At 41.6% G+C, this 17,346-nt stretch overlaps 1 protein-coding gene across 1 annotated transcript in view; it reads left to right on the top strand.

Annotated features, from left to right (window-relative positions):
• TMEM185A (transmembrane protein 185A) overlaps window positions 1–17,346 on the top strand; it is a 31,195-nt gene that overhangs the window by 3,230 nt on the left and 10,619 nt on the right. The window contains exons 2-3 of the mRNA XM_065901030.1: window positions 13,368–13,544; window positions 15,714–15,921. Coding sequence (XP_065757102.1) covers window positions 13,368–13,544; window positions 15,714–15,921 — 385 coding nt within the window. The remainder of the gene's footprint in view (window positions 1–13,367; window positions 13,545–15,713; window positions 15,922–17,346) is intronic.

Below are 17,346 nucleotides of genomic sequence, written 5' to 3'. Positions count from 1 at the left end.
TCCAGATCTCCTTTCCAACCTTTTGATCTTGGGAGTCTGAATCCGCTGCTGTATTGCCAAGGCTCTGGAAAACTACACTGACAGAGAATGATTCACAGCTGTCAACACTCAGATGCCTATTTCCATCTGGCTCAGAACTGGTTGATCATGAGCTTCTTTTTAGTTACATAGGTTAAGCCTTGCTGAAACAGACACCCCGGACCCACCAAGTCCTTCCCTGAATGCCCAAGGCTTCCTAACAGCTAGGGAGCCCTATTTATTGAATAGGCAAACTCCTAGAAGTATACGGAATTGACAAACTTGGATCGTGAGGTGTTCCTGGGAGCTAGAGATCTGGGAGTAGGTGGCATTAAGCCGGCACCCTGTCCGCACCACGGAGCCTTGGGATTCTCTGCTTCCTTGTGCAGTTGCTGGCTCGGAGAAGGCCCTTCAGCCCTGGTAGCCAGGCAGTGCTCGAAGGCTGTGAGAACTCTGCTAGAACTTCTGAGTCAGCCGCAGTGAGCTCCAGATGGAGTGTGGTGTATCCCGCAGGTGTCCTGGACTGGGACAAAGGCTGAGGAGCGCTGCTCTGAGCATTCCGTCTTGTGGGGATGGAGTCCTGAGGTCAGTAGCATTTAGAAGCTTCCATATGCTGCAACATCTAAAGCCATTCTGGAGTCCGTGTGAGTGATCTTGTCTCTTATTTGAAGTCTGGAAACATGAATGTGATTGCGGGTAATTAACAACAGGCAGCTACCTGACCTTTAAGAGGCATTTGTAAAGTACATGTAAAGCATTACTTCATCACACATCTCCCTGGTTCCTACTGTGTGCCAGAGATGTGCCGGGTGCCCAAAGTACAAGAGTGAATGGGACGTGGTCCCTCCCCGCTCGAGCCCGGTGGAAGAAGCAGAAATGGAAACATTAAAATTCAACACGGGACAAGGCGTTCCAGGCACAAGAACCAAAGAACCCAATGCTGCAGGAACACAAGGGGCAGAGCCACTAATTCTGTCTAGCGTGGACAGGGAAGGTTCCACAGCTCGATTCTGAAGGATATAGTTATAGGCTTTCGTCAGACAAGAGGGCAGGAAAGGCATCTTAGAAGGGACAAAGTATGCAGAGGCGCGGGGTCATGGGAGGGCCTGGTGTGTTAAAACAGTACTGAGAGGTCGGTGTGGTAGGGGCCTTGCGGGCAACGCTTGTCATGTGACTTAAAAATACTACACGTAGTGTTAACAATTACTGTAAATGTTTTTGACACATTACTGTTTTTTTTTTTAAAGCAGGCTCCAGATCCATCAATAGTGAGTGTATGTTGGTACTGTTAATGAACTCTTCACCACCCAACTGTCTGTTTTTCTGTCATTCTGTCACCTCAAACTACCTATAGTAAGAAAAGCTTGTTGATTATACTGAGGCTATTAATAATAGCTGTGGCTTCCGGGACACCTACCACGTGCCAGGCACAGTATCACTGCTCTGCACCCATTATCTTGAACCTTCACAACAGCCCTCTGAGTTCGATATCAGCCTTGTTTCGCAGTCTTAGCTTGTGAATTCCCTGAAGTCACATAGGCGGCGAGGGGCCAAGTCAGGAGTCGAACAAGTTGGTTTCCTTCTGCAACCTGTGCTCTTTCCGGTATTCATATGCCCCCCTTCTGATTTAGTAGCATCTGCCCACCCCAGCCGTGGTATAGGAGGCCCGATATACGAAGGAGCCTTCTGTTTATGAGTTGTGATTGAGCAAAGCAAACCTTGTATTCGAGCTTACGCATCTAAATGAGTATGATCTTTCAAAGAAGTTCCGTAGGGAAAAGGTAAATATATACCTACTCCATTGCTCATACCCCTTGTTACTCATTTGAACTTGCCTTGGAAGCAAATCCTGTAAGAAAATCCATCTCATTGCTTTATAATCATATATCATTTTTTAACCAAAATAGTGCTGCCTAGTTTGATCACACATCCTATCCACTAAACTTGGCTCTGACTGACTTTTGGCCGTTTCCAAAAATCCACTCTCAGTGAAGATTCGGCACCACTGGGGGTATTCAAAAGAACGGACCGCAGGCTCTCAAGGTGATTCCAGGAGGAAAGCTCCAAAGATGGTTTGAGCAAGGAAGTGGAATTAGTGCATCGCCTCCCAGGGGGACTGTTTAAAGGAGACACGTCTCATTTGAATGCAGAATTTCTGGTTTCAAAACTGTCATTCCCATGACTTGCTAATTACACGCATGTTTTTCTTGGCTGTGAGTTCTTTGAAGGCCAGGATGGTGAGGTGTTCGATAAATGTGCTGAGTGAGTGGATGTTGAGTACAGATAGATGTGAGCCATTGGGGAACTCTGTTGTAGGGGAGAGACAGTGGATTGGAGGCATTTTAGGTAGTTTCCTAGGACTTTGGGAGTGAAGCTTCCCAGTATTGAGCTTGGGGTTTCTAATTGCCTTGCCTGATCATAGGCCATGCCTGTACGAGGAGACTAGAATTTAAGATGAAAGCCTTCAACTCTGGAGACAGGCTCTTTATAACTGACGATTCGTAGTTTGTCACCTATGACCTAATAGTGAGAAAAATGATGGCTAAATGAGATTGTTATAACTTTTCTCTTTTGTAATACTAGTAGCAGCTAAAATGGGTAAAATCCATCATTTACACAGGGCTCTCATATCCCCTTATCTCCATGAGTGGATATAGGAGCAACCCAATGAGGAGAGAGTGACCCACGCACAACCACACAGCTGGGAAACAGTTCCCACAGGCCTGGGCTCTGTCTAGTCCTCCTCAAGAGTGATTTGTTTTTATTTGGCTTTTGTACTTTCTTGTCAGTAAATGACTTTAAATTTTGTTCGTAAGGTTCTGCTCAGTGTAAGAGGTGCAGTTCCTTTAAAACGTTGGGAGAGTGTCAATTAGCAGTTTGTCAGTTGGAGCTATTCTCTAAAGTTGTAAACAGAGAGGCGCTCACAGGGATGTGTCACCCAGACCATGTGTGTGTGCATGTGTGCCTGCTCCAGTTAAAGCCAGCGGCTTTCACTGGAGAAAACTGATGGGTCTAAAAAGAGTCCAGCTGCATTCTTTTGACTCGCGGAAAACAAGATAATAGAACGTTTATACGCACAGTGTCATCTCTTTACTAGGTATATTCCCTCCCTCCCTAAATCCTTTTTCCCTTCCCCCCAAGGTGGAGAGAGGGAATTTGAGGCTCAAGCAGAAAGCTCTGTGTACATTTCAGAGAGGATACTAGCTTTGCAGTTTGACCCACGTGACGCTACTCAGTGATCTTGTACTGGCATTACAGACTCAGATGAAAGTGGGGTAAATTCACTTTTAAGGTGTAATTGGAAAAGTGAAATTAAGGAAGTAGTGGTTTGATGCCAGAATATCCATTGGAACCTCCATTTGCTGATTTGTGGAGAATTGAGCAGTCTCTTTCTATACTTGGATTCTGGTCTGAATGTTTCTTGAAAAGTAACTCATAGTAGTTTAGGCTTTTTTAATTTTTATTTTTAGTTAAAATTTTTTTTTTATATTTGGAGCTTTTTATCACTTTTTTTCTCTACAGTTATCATGGTTTATTTTATTTTATTTATTTTTTTGAGTTGCACTGGGTCTTCATTGCTGTGTGCGGGCTTTCTCTAGTTGCGGCGAGCGGGGGCTACTCTCCTTTGCGGTGCGAGGGCTTCTCATTGTGGTGGCTTCTCGTTGCGGAGCATGGGCTCTAGGCGCACGGGCTTCACTAGTTGCAGCACGCGGGCTTCAGTAGTTGTGGCTCGCGGGCTTCAGTAGTTGTGGCGAGCGGGCTCTAGAGTGCAGGCTCAGTAGTTGCGGCACACAGGCTTACTTGCTCCGTGGCACGTGGGATCTTCCCGGACCAGGGCTCGAACCCGTGTGCCCTGCATTGGCAGGCGGGTTCTTAACCACTGCACCACCAGGGAAGTCCCAGGTTAGGCAATTTTCAGTCTATTTTGTCAGTTTATTATGACTTGTGTAGAATTTCTGCCTCCAGTCTCTACCAACACACTCTCTACCTTACACACTCTTCTCTACCTTCTGTCACTCTTTTGCTCAGAAAATCTTCAGTGGCCCCCTATTGCCTAATAATAAATTCTAAGGACTTTACCTTGATATTCAAATCCCCCATTCTACCTTTCCCTTGTTTCCTCTGGTGCCTTTTCTCCTGTCTCCCCAGCACTCCCCACCCCAAGAGTTACAGAACGTACTCCACGTGTTCTAGTCTCCTGGGGTACAAAATACTGTCTCATGCTTTAAAGAATCGTCTTCCCTTTTTCTGGAATTCCCTATCCCCAAACCCCATCTCCTTTCCCAGCTCTCCCAGGGAAATGAACCTTCCATGTCCCAGTTTGCCATGATATATAGTTGCTTGATACCCCTCTGCTCCTCTTAGTCTTTGAGCATCTTCGGGGCAGAGACTGTTTCTTTCCCACACGCTCAAACAGTTTTTAAAGTTTTAAGTTAGATTTGTGTGTATTTTGTATTGGTGCCCCATGATCCTTTTTTTCCCTCTGGAAAAATTCTGTACACATGTAAAGAAAGCATCTTTTGTTTGCTTTGATAGAACCATGCTATTTTTATCAACTCTAGCGTTCATTTCCATAATTTCCTTAGGAACTTTGTCTGCTTTATCTGTCATGATTTAGTAGTAGCATGTAGAAGCCCACAATGTATATTTGTACAAGAAATATTGTCAGATTATTTCCATATTCTATGGTCATGTTGTTAGATTTTCTTTATTAGTCATTTTAATGCTTTTTGCTTTGAAGTCTAATTGATCAAATTACTGTCCTAGTAAACTGCTTCTCTTGTCCTTACTCAGTCACAATAAACCTGTGTCATCTCCTTTCTTCTAATTGGTTTGACTTTTTTTTTTTTTTTTGCGGTACGCGGGCCTCTCACTGCTGTGGCCTCTCCCGTTGCGGAGCACAGGCTCCGGACGCGCAGGCTCAGCGGCCACGGCTCACGGGCCCAGCCGCTCCGCGGCACGTGGGATCTTCCCGGACCGGGGCGCGAACCCGCGTCCCCAGCATCAGCAGGCGGACTCTCAACCACTGCGCCACCAGGGAAGCCCTATTTCTAGTTTTTTAAAGAGCTTCCATACTGTTCCACAAAGTGGCTCTGTCAGTTTACATTAGATAGATTAATAGATAGGCCAGGTTTACTGAAGTATGTTTTACATGCAGTAAATTTTACCGTTTTTTAGTGCACAGTCCTATGAGTTTTGATAAACCCGTTCACTTGTGTAAGCACCACCCAAAGACAGAGATATAGAAAAGTTCTGTCACTGCAAAGTCTTCCCTCGTGTGCTTTTGTAGTCATCCTTTCCCCCAACACAGCCACGGGTAATCACGGGTGATCTGTTTTCTGCATCTATACTTTTGCCTTTTCCGCAATGTCAAGTACGTTGTGCCTTCAGTCTGAGTTATTTTCCTTAGCGTAGTGCATTTGAGGTTATCCATGTTGTTGCATGCAGCCCTAGTTTGTTCCTTTTTCCTGCTGATTAGTATTCCATTTGAATAGACATACCTCAGTTGGTTTAACCATTCAGCCGTTTTTGGACACTTGGGTTGTTTCCAGTGGCTATTATAAATAAAGCTGCCTTGAACATTTGAACACAAGTCTTTGTGTGGACATATGTTTTCCTTTTTCTTAAGTAAATACCTAGGTATGGGATTGCTGGGCTGTAGAGTAAGGGTATACTTAACTTTATGAGAAACTACCAAAGTGCTTTCTAAAGTGGCTACACTGCATTCCTACCAGCAGTATATGAGGGTTCCATTTGCTCTACCTCCTTAGCAACGATTGTCATATGCTGCGAGGTTAAGAGTCTAGGTTCATTTTTCCCATCTATCCAGTTGTTTCAGCACCATTTATAGAAGCCCAGTTGTTTCTCTATTGAATTGCCTTGGCACCTTTTACCATGTATGTACAGGCATGTTTTTGGACTGTATTCTGTTCTCTGTGTCTCTCCTGATGCTAATCCTACATTGTCTTGATTATTGTAGCTCTATAGTAAGCCATGAAAACATGCAGTATAAGTATAGTTTCTCCAACTTTGTTCTTTCTCACAATTGTTCTGCCCATTTGAGGTCTTTTGCATTTTCATATAATTTTTAGAGCGAGTATGTCAATTTCTGCAGAAGGGGCTGCTTGGATTTTCATTGGCATTGCACTGAATCTTTTTTTTATATATATTTATAGCAGCTTTATTCATAGTTGCCAAAACTTGGAAGCAACCAAGATGTCCCTCAAAGGGTGAATGGATAAATAAACTGTGGTTTATTATTTATTCCAGTGGAATCTTGTTTAACACTAAAAGGAAATGAGCTATCAAGCCATAAAAAGACATGGTGGAACCTTAAATGCATACAGGCATACCTCGCTTTATTGCGCCTTGCTTTATTGTGTGTTTTTTTCCTTCCAGTTTCATTGGAATATACGTGACATACAGCACTGTGTAGCTTAGATACAGCATATTGATTTGACTTTACATACACCATGAAATTATTACCACAGTAAGTTTAGTGACCATTAATCATCTCATATAGATACAAAATAAAAGAAAAAGAAAAAATATATTTTTCATTGTGGTGAGAACTCTTAGGATGTACTCTCTTAACAACTTTCATGTGTAACATATGGCAGTGTTAATTACATTTATCATGTTGTAAAATACCTGTCTAATACTTATTTATCTTATAACAGGAAGTTTCTACCTTTTGACTGACTTCATCCAATTCCCCCTCCCCTAACCCTGACCTGGTAACCACAAATCTAATCTTTTTTTCTATCGGTTTGTTTGTTTTTGAGGTATAATTGACCTACAAGATTATGTTAGTTCCTGGTGTACAACCTAGTGATTCTATATTTCTATACATTCTTAAATGATCACCACAATAAGTCTAGTTACCATCTGTCACTATTCAAAGATATTATATTATTTTTGACTATATTCCCCACACTGTACATTTCATACCCATGACTCATTTATTTTGTAACTGGAAGTTGTACTTCTTAATCTCCCTCACTTATTTCTCTCCTCCTTTCCTCTCCTCCCCTCTGGCAACCACCTGTTTATTTTCTGTATCTATGACTCTGTTTTGTTAAGTTTGTTAATTTGCTTTTTTAGAGTCCACATATAAATGCACTTATACAGTATTTGTCTTTCTCTGTCTGACTTATTTCACTTAGCATAATACCATGTAGGTTCATCCATGTTGTCACAAATGACAAGATTTCATTCTTTTTTGTGGCTGAGTAATATTCCATTACACACACACACACACACACACTCCACATCTTTTTTAAACATTCATCTATCAATGGGCACTTAGGGTGCCTCTATATCTTAGCTACTGTAAATAAGGCTGCAGTGAACATAGGGGTACATATGTCTTTTTGAATTAGTGTTTTTGTTTTCTTCAGATAAATCTCCAGGAGTGGAATTGCTGGATCACATGGTAGTTCTATTTTTCATTTTTTGAGGAACCTCTATACCATTTTCCATAGTGGTTGCACCAATTTATGTTCCTGCCAGCAGTGCACAGGGGTTCCCTTTTCTTCACATCCTCACCAACACTTGTTATCTGTTGTCTTTTTTTTAATAATAGCCATTCTGACAGCGTAAGATGTTATCAAACTAGACTACTTTCTCATACCATATACAGAAATGATTAAAGACTTAAATGGATTAAAGACTTAAATGTAAGACCTGAAACCATAAAAATCCTAGAAGAAGACATAGGCAGTATGCTCTTTGACATCAGTCTTAGCAATATTTTTTTGGATATGTCTCCTCAGGCAGGAGAAACAAAAGCAAAAATGGGACTACGTGCATTGAATCTTTTGAATAATCTGATGAGTATGGTAGGCTAAATAATGTCCCTCAAAGATACCTACTTCCTAATCCATGGAACCTGTGTATATTACCTTCTGTGGCAAAAAGGTGAATATTATCTTATATGGCAAAAGATGTAATTAAGTTAAAGATCTTGAGATGGGGAGAGTATTCTGGATTATCCAGGCAGGCCCTAAATGCATTCATGGGTTTCCATATAAGAGGGAGGCAGAAGGAGATACTATTAGGAGGAGAAGGCAATGGGATTGAGGCAGAGAAAGAGATTTGAAGATGCTGCCCTTCTGATTTTGATGATGGAGGAAGGGGCCCAAGGTAGTGCAAGGAATGCAGCTCTAGAAACTTGAAAAGGCAAGGAATGGATTCTCTCCTAGTCTCTGGAGACATGGCTCTGCTGACACCTTAGTTTTAATGTAGTGAACCCCATTGTGGACCTTTAGCCTGCAGAACTATAAGAGAATAAATGTGTATTGTTTTAAACCATCAAGTTCATAGTAATTTGTTATAGCAACCATAGGAAACTAATAGAGGATGTAAATTTTAACAATATTGAATTTTTTAATCTATAAAAATGGTGTATCTCTCCATTTATTTAGATCTTTAATTTTTTGGTAGTGTTAGGTTTCAGAGTATGTCTTGCACATATTTTGTTAAATTTATCTCTAAGTATTTCATATTTTGATACTGTTGTCAATGGTAGTTTTTCATAAACTTTTAATTTTAAATATTATTAGGTTTATAGGAAAGTTGCAGTAAATGATAGTTTTTTTTAAAAAGTGTCCATTTTCTCATTGCTAGCATATAGAAATGCAGTACATTTTTTTGTATATTTACCTTGTATCCTGCAACTTTTGCTAAATTCACTTATTAGATTTAGTAGCTTCTTTGGTAGAGTACTTTTTTCTATGTAGACATCATGTTGTCTGCAAATATCAGATTTACTCCTTCCTTTTGAATCTTTATCCCTTTTATTTCTTTTCCTTGTATTATATTTGTGGCTAGAACCTCCAGTACAGTGTTGAATAGATGTATTGAAGTGGACATACTTGCCTGGTTTCCAGTCTTAGGGGGAAGGTATTTAGTCTTTAACCATTAAGCATTTTTGACTATGTTTTTTTCTAGATACCCTTCTAGCCCTAATTAGTTTAGAGCTTTTATCTTGAGTGAGTAGTGAATTATGTCAAATGTTTTTTCTGGAACTATTGAATAATCATATGCCTTCTCTTTTTCATTCTATTAATACAGTGAGTTACATTAACTGATTTCCAATGTTAAGTGAAACTTGCAATCCTGGCTAAAGCACACTTAATCATAATGTAATATCCTTTTTATATATTGCTGGATTCAATAGCCTGTTTTTTAGGGGTTTTGCATCTGTCTTCATGAAGGATACTGGTATGTAGTTTTCTTTCTTGGTCAGGTTTGGGTATCAGGGTAATGCTGGCTTCATAAAATACTGGGAAATGTTCCCCTCTCATCTTTTTCTGCAAGAGTTTGTGAAAAATTGGTGCTATTTCTTCCTTATGTGTTTGGTAGATTTTGTCTGGCCCTGACATTTTCTTTGTGAGAAGGAGTCCAACTGCAATTTCAGTTTTTTAAATAGATACAGGAATATGAATATTTCTTCTTGTGTGAACTTTAATAATATCTTTATTTCAAGAAATGTATGTGTATAAAATTGTTCATAATATCCACTTCTAATCCCTGTAATGTTTGTAGGATTTGTAGTGATGTCCCCGCTTTCATTCTTTGTATTGGTAATTTGTGTCTACTGGTTTTTTTCTGATAACTCTAGGTATAGGTTTACCAATTTTCTTGATCTTTTCAGAGAACCAGCTTTTAGTTTCATTGATTTCTTTTTTCTTATGTGGACCATTTTTACAGTCTTTATTGAATTTGTTACAATATTGTTTCTGTTTTATGTTTTGGCTTTTTGGCCGCAAGGCCTGTGGGATCTTAGCTCCCCGATCAGGGATCAAACCTGCACCCCCTGCACTGGAAGGCGACGTTTTAATCACTGGACTGCCAGGGAAGTCCCTAGTTTCATTGATTTTTCTCTAACATGTTTCTTACGTAGTTCATTGATATTTGTGTGTATATTTATTATTTACTTCCATTCATTTTTTAAAAATTTCCTTCTCTTCCTAGTTTTTTAAGGTGAATCATAGATCGTTGACTTGAGAACTTTTCTACTTAGCATTTGATGCTGTAAATTCCCCTTAAGTATTGCTTTAGCTATATCTCACATATTTTGGTTTGTTGTGTTTTCACTTTCATTTAGTCCAGAATTTTAAGAATTTTCCTTGTGTTTTTTTTTTCTTTTACCTATGGATTATTTAGAAGAGTATTGTTTAATTTGTAAATATTTTGAGAATTTTTCAAATATCTTTAAGTTATTGATTTTTAGTTTAATCTCATTGTGCTTAGAGATTTACTTTGTATGATTTCAGTCCTTTTACATTTGTTGAGGCTTGTTTTATGGCCCAGAATTCAGTCTGTCTTGGTGAATGTTCCATGTGCACCCGAATTTGCACTTGAATTTGTATTCTGCTGTTGTTGGGAGGAATGCTTTATCAATATCAATTAGGTCACGTTGGTTGATAGTGTTATTACAAACTTGTATATCCTTAGTAATTCTCTATGTGTTCGATCAGTTACTGAGAGAGAAGTGTTAATTTCCAGTAACAGTTGTGGATTTTTCTGTTTCTCCTTAATGTTTTAATTATTAATGTTTTCTACGTGTATTTTGAAGCTTTGCTATTAGGTACATAAATATTTACAGTTGCTAGATCCTCCTCCAACACAAATCACCTCTTTATCATTATGTATGCTCCTGTTTGTCCCTGGTAATATTCCTTGTTCAAAAATATATCTTAGGGCTTCCCTGGCGGCGCAGTGGTTGGGAGTCCGCCTGCCGATGCAGGGGGCGTGGGTTCGTGCCCCGGCCCGGGAGGATCCTGCGTGTCGTGGAGCGGCTGGGCCCGTGGGCCATGGCCGCTGGGCCTGCGCGTCCGGAGCCTGTGCTCCGCAATGGGAGAGGCCACAACAGTGAGAGGCCCGCGTACCGAAAAAAAAAAAAAAAATATATATATATATATATATATATATATATATATATATATTAACCTTATATTGTGGTAGGCAGAATGGTTCCCCCAGAGACATCCAGGGCATTAAGCCCTGGAACCTATGAATATGTTATGTTACACGGTAAAGGGGATTTTGCAGATGTCTTTAAGGTTACAGTATTAGTTTTTATTGCATCCGTGACAAATTACCACAGATTTAGTGTCTTAAAACTACACAAACTTATTATCTCATAGTTCTGTAGGTCAGAAGTACAGGTACAGCATGGCTCAGTTGGATCTTCTGCTTAGAGTCTCCCAAGGCTGGAATCAAGGTGTCAGCAGGGCTCTGTACCTTTCTTGAGGCTCTGGAGATTAATCTGCTTCCAAACTCATTTGGGTTGTTGTCAGAATTTAGTTCCTCGTGGTTGTAGTGCTGACGACCCCATTTCCTTGCTGGCTGTCAGCTAGGAGTTATTCTCACCTTCTAGAGTCGGCTTGCATTCCTTGGCTCATGACTCCCGTCCTCCGTCTTCAAAGCCAGCAAAGGCAGGTGGAGTCCTTCTCACTTTTGGAATCTCACTGACTTCCCCTTCTGCCTTATCTCTCCTCTTCTGCCACATCTCTCTGACTTACTTGTATGCCTTCCTCTTCTGCTTTTAAGGGCTCATATGATTACATTGGACACAACTGGATAATCTGGGATAATCTCCATATTTTAAAGTTGGCTGATTAGTACCCTTAATTCCATCTGCAGAGTCCTTTCATGGTAGTACGTAGATTAGTGCTTGACTGAATAACTGAGGACAGGAATCTTGGGGAACATATTTAGAATTCTGCCTTACCACAGTCGTGGACTTTAAGATAGGAAGAGTAGCCTGGATTATCCAGGCGGACCCAATCTAATCACATGAGGTCTTAAAAGCATAGCACTTTCTCTGGAAGCAGGAGCCATATGGCAAAAGAAGTCAGAAGCATGAGAAAGATTCGATATGCTGCTGCTGGCTTTGAATGTAAAGGCCTATGTTCTTCTCAGAGAGAGAACCCTAGGACCTGAGGGCAGCCTCCAGCTGACAGCCAGCAAAGAAACTAAGATCTTAGCCCTACAACCACAAGAAACAGGATTGCCAACAACCTGAATGAACTTGGAAACAGATTCTTCCCAGAGTCACCTGAGAAGAGCCCAGTCAACTGACATCTTGATTTAATTTATGAGACTCTGAGCAGAGAAACCAACTAAACCTGTCCGGACTTCTGACACACACAGCTGTGAGATAATAAATTTGCGTTCTTTTAAGCTGCTAAGTTTGTGGTAATTTGTTATAGCAGCAGTAGAAGACTAAAACAGATATTAGTAAAGTCACTCTTTCTTCTGGTTAGTGTTTGCCTGGTATAACTTTTTCTGTCCTTATTATCTATCTGTCACTTTGTAGATAGATAAAGTAGGTTTCTTATAGATAGCATATAGTTATCTTGCTGTTTTAAATCCAGTCTGACAATCTTTGTCTTTTAATTGGTATTTAGACCATTTATATTTCATGTAATTGTCAATGGGGTTGGGTTTTAACTGCCTTCTTACTGCAGTCTGGAAATTGCCTCCAGGCAGTAAGCTGGGGCATTGATAGAGTTTATCTCCTTTGTTTTCTTTCTTTCTGCCATCAGGGTCCTTCACTGCCTGTTGTTCACTGTCTGAAAACTGTTGTTTCATATATTTTGTCCAGTTTCTTGTTTAAGGTGGGAAGGAAAACTCCATCCCTCTTACTGTATCAAAGCTGGAAGTAGAAGTCCTCGACAATGTAATTTCTAATTAATATTTTAAAAACATCCTCTTCATGAAGTCCCTTTTATGTGAAATATGAGTGTATGTTTATATGTATAATTCAGTCACAAAAAGGATAATACATATACTAAAATATTACTATATATGAATATGGCAGATGGCTACCTGTTTAAAAATAGAATCAAATAATTAGTCAGTGACAGAACTTGACCATATCCTGAACCTGTCCACTTTTTTCAGTCTCCATGTCTTGATGGCTAGTTCCTTCCGCTTGGAGTGCTGCCTCAGCTCCTATCCTTTCCTGCCTGGCAGCTTTCCATGTATCCTCCAGAACCAGCTCCAGGGTCATCACCTGTCTGCTTCCCAGTCCCCCCAGACAGAATCCGTATTTCTTCTTCTGGGCTGCCGTCACACTCCACCCATAGAACCATTATGGCACATGCCATGCTGTGTTGTAAGTAGATGTTTCTGTGTGGACTCCCTCCTACCAGGAAGCCCTGGGAAGCAGGAAACTTATTTTGGTCTTCTTTATATTTGTCTTATCCTCTAACAACAGTATATCTTCTACATAGAATTTTTGATATATGATTATTGTTAGTGACTCATTACTCCTCATTTTAATATCACATATTTGTAAGTGTGAATCCTCTTTAATCATTTTGCTTTTCTCCTAGTAAATTCCTCATCTATGCCTGTCTGCTGCTGTTCTCTGTGTTGCTGGCCCTTCGTCTGGATGGCATCATTCAGTGGAGTTACTGGGCTGTCTTTGCTCCAATATGGCTGTGGAAGTTAATGGTCATTGTTGGAGCCTCAGTTGGAACTGGAGTCTGGGCACGAAATCCGCAATATCGGTAATACTGCTTTATAAAACCTTTTGGTCTCTACTCTGAGCCGGGGGGGTGGGCAGTATCTTGTTTTTCACTTTATCAAAAGTCAGGACTATTTTCTTTTCTACCTCTCTGAGGTTTTATAAGAACTATAATATAGGCAAGCTGAGTTCTGTTCTAAGTTTTTAAAAATTAAGTGTTTGCTATCCTCTTTTTAACAAATGCACTCTTATTTTAGGCGCTTAAGTTCCTAGCCAGCCTACAAAAGTTTAAGTAATCTAACATGCAGGCAAAGTATAGAACTGTTATACCATGCTAGACAAGGACGTATAAAACCATCATGTTTGTAGGAGCAGTTCTACAAACCACAGGTCTAGCTTTGGCCATCAGGGATATATCCTTCTCCACTCAGTCCTGGAACTGGGTCTCCCCTTGTCCCAATCTCCTAGTCCTGGGGTTTTAGGACTGTTAGTGTGGAGGAGGCAGCTTGGCCAGGAAACAGTTAGGTCCTAAGACAGGAAAAGGTGACACCCAGATGCCGTGAAGGAGAGCAGAGCCTTGGGGGCCGGACAGAGCGTACCCTTTACCTTCACCCCCACCTCCCCTCACGCCTTTCTTCTTGGACGGTGTTCTTCTGGTCCAAGTTCCTGTCGTGAGCTCACTCCAGTGTGCAGCCTGGTTCTGCTGGGGCCCACAAGAGTCTCTCTGCTCTCCCTCACAAAGTTTGGAACTTTGGAAAGGAAAAAGGGGGACTTGAGAGTGAGGGGCTGTTCTAAACCATCACCAGGAAGATGAGGAGTGAAGAAATGCCGGGTAGGCAGGTGGGGAGAGAAGAGGGGGGCAGTGCAGCTGCTCATGTGAGAAAAGTGTAGAAGTGGGGACCATCTCAGCTTGTTTAAATCTTTGTTATGAACTTTCAAAACGAGATTTAGATCGAGTGAAATATGTTACCGCATACGTATCTAAGAACTTGCAAACAGCTACACAAAGAGCCCTGGCAGATGGGGGACATTCATGTGTAGCTTAGATTTTTTAAGTTCTTAGGTTTTTCTTTTTTAAGATTACCTGTGTGGCCATAAATTTTTTATTTTTTGTGAGGTATTTTCAGATATCTAATGTTTGCTACTCAAAGAATGAAAAGTTACATAGCTAAACATTTTAAGTTCCACTAGTTATTTAGAAGCTATCTGAGCTTTTCTCTGTTGGTTACATTTAAGATTCCTTTCAAGATTCCCTTAAGAAAAGGAATTGTATGTGCGTGGTTGAATGTCCTGGATGTACAGACATGGTCATTCTAGTGTCAGTACTGTCCAATGGAACATTGTTGGGTCCTATAGAAATAACCACTGACCTCATTTTCTCTGTGTCCTAAATTTACAAGTATTTATCACCAACATGACACATCACAAATGTTCATCTATATTTTGAATGAAGCACAGTCAGCCTTGCAAACGCATTGTTAAGCATTTTCCTGATTAGTGGCCTTATTATTTTTTTAATTGTTAACCTATTAAGTCCAAGCATGATCCTTAAGCAGCTTTAACTGATTTAAAGAACAGTTTTAATGGCTCTTCTTTATCATCTGCAGGTGTCAATTCATCCTAATGGAATAGAAAGGAAAATAAAAAGGCATTCACAATTTTATTTGCATTTTAAAATAGCATCTAACAACAGTTACTGTATTTTCTTGAAATATAGCACACACTTATTCATAAAACTAGAGTTATTTTGACAGTATTGCACGAAGTGTGATTTACATGGTTTTTAATTCATTGAGAGACAGGGATCGTGAGATTTAAGGGATATTTCAGTTTTTAGCAGTGGAAGCAATCAGCTTAAATAATCTTGGAAGTAGTTGAACTTAAAGTTATGAACCAGAGTGTTTATGTGCACCGTGAGGAAATAATAACTGGGGCTGTTGCTTCTGAGAATATCTTTATTCCGTTCAAAGTCTAAGTCTGGTTTGGTTGTAAATGTTCATTTCTTGTCCTGTAGTGGTTCTTTGATGTTTGAAAGATTGCCTATTAAGGAGGAATGTTGATTTAGCTTTCTACCTGATTTTCCTTAGCCTCTTGTTAAATTTACAAATACAGTCCTTAGTATCCACGGAAGTTGGTATTTGCCCTGAGCTGCTTGCTTGTTATGGAGACTCCAAACTGAGGGTGTTTTTCTTCTCCTTCTGTCCCTTTCCAGAGCAGAAGGGGAGACGTGTGTGGAGTTCAAGGCGATGCTGATCGCGGTGGGCATCCACTTGCTGCTGCTGCTGTTCGAAGTGCTGGTGTGCGACAGGATCGAGCGAGGCAGCCACTTCTGGCTCCTGGTCTTCATGCCGCTCTTCTTCGTTTCCCCAGTGTCTGTGGCAGCTTGTGTTTGGGGCTTTCGACATGACAGGTCACTGGAGGTGAGCTTTCGTATGTTTAAGAAGGTTTTAAAATGCAAAATCGTCTGGTCAGTTATTGTAATGGAGACTTTTTGTCCTTGGTTAGGAAGAGGTTGATGACTAACGCTAGATCATGGTACATAAGGAAACGAAAGATGATGGAAATAATCATGTTTCTCTTTCTTGACTTAGAACGCTGGTTTTTCACTGAGGCCATCAGGCTTCTTCCAGCTTCACGTCTTTCCCTGCCCACCTGGATCAGCCAGCTTCTCCTGAGAAACAGAACAGTAGGATAGATGTAGATGTAGATGTGCAGGTAGATACACACATGGGGAGGTTTATTTGAAGGAGCTGGCAAGTCTGAAATTGATGGCGCAGGCTGGCGGGCCGGAGACTCAGCAGGATATCTCCCTCTCCAGGAAACCTCAGTTTTTGCTCTTCAGGCCTTTTAACTGATTGGATGAGACCTACCCACATCATGGAGGGAAATCTCCTTTTCTTAAAGTCAGTACCCTTACAGCAATACCTAGATCATAGTTTGGTTAAATGACCGGGTACTACAGCCCAGCCAAGCACAGCACCTCAGACCCCATGACCAGCACTTTGTCTGCTCCCTGGTTAGCTTATCCTGATGGGCCTATATGTTCATTTAGTAAGCATTTATCAAGTATTTACTATACGCCAAGCCCTCTTGGCCTAAACGTAAGGGATACACACACCAATGAAAGAGCAATGCTAGCAACGCTAATAGTAGTGATGAAAATAATAGCAGATAATATTTATTGACCGCTTGCTGTGTACCAGGCCTGGGGCTGGACGCTTCCATGCAGTAGGATCTCATTGAAGATCTGCAGCAACCCCGTGACGTGGCTGCACTTGGCACCCCTGGTTTCCAGAAAGGGTAGGGAATTTGTTCCTGGCCGCTTATCCAGGGGCAGGGCCAGGATTCCACTGCAGGCAGCCCGACTCCAAAGCCCGTGCGCCGAACTGCCCAGAAGCTGAGGGCCCACAGCCGGGTCCAGAATGGCTCGAGGGGGGGAAACTGGACACTGTGGATGCCGTGTTGAGCTGTGCGGGTCGAGAGCGGAGGAAGAAGACCGCAGTTGGTCAGAAGGGAGAGTGGGAGCTGGTGGGTGGCAGCTCAGGGTACGTGAACCTGGCGAGGGAGGTACCCACAGTGGGAGAGTGATGGAGCCAGGCCCCGGGGCACCACTGGGCACAGGGCCCTGAGCGACAGGAGCGGCTGTGCCTGGCACGGGGAGAGCGACCCCTCAGCCCTGGTCCGGGCGGCCATGGAGGGAGGGGAGCCCTGGGGGCCTGCTCTCAACCTCCCTGCGCTTGCCCTCCCGCTTCAGACCCTCTGCCCCGTCGGGTCCTCCAAGAATTTGCTCTTGAACTGGTCCACTCTCCGGCGACCTCGCTCTCTCATCTGAAAGGGAAAACGGA

The sequence above is a fragment of the Phocoena phocoena genome, chromosome X, assembly GCF_963924675.1.
Source record: "Phocoena phocoena chromosome X, mPhoPho1.1, whole genome shotgun sequence".
NCBI classification, from domain to species: Eukaryota; Metazoa; Chordata; class Mammalia; order Artiodactyla; family Phocoenidae; genus Phocoena; species Phocoena phocoena.
This window is presented reverse-complemented; position numbering and strand designations above follow the sequence as displayed.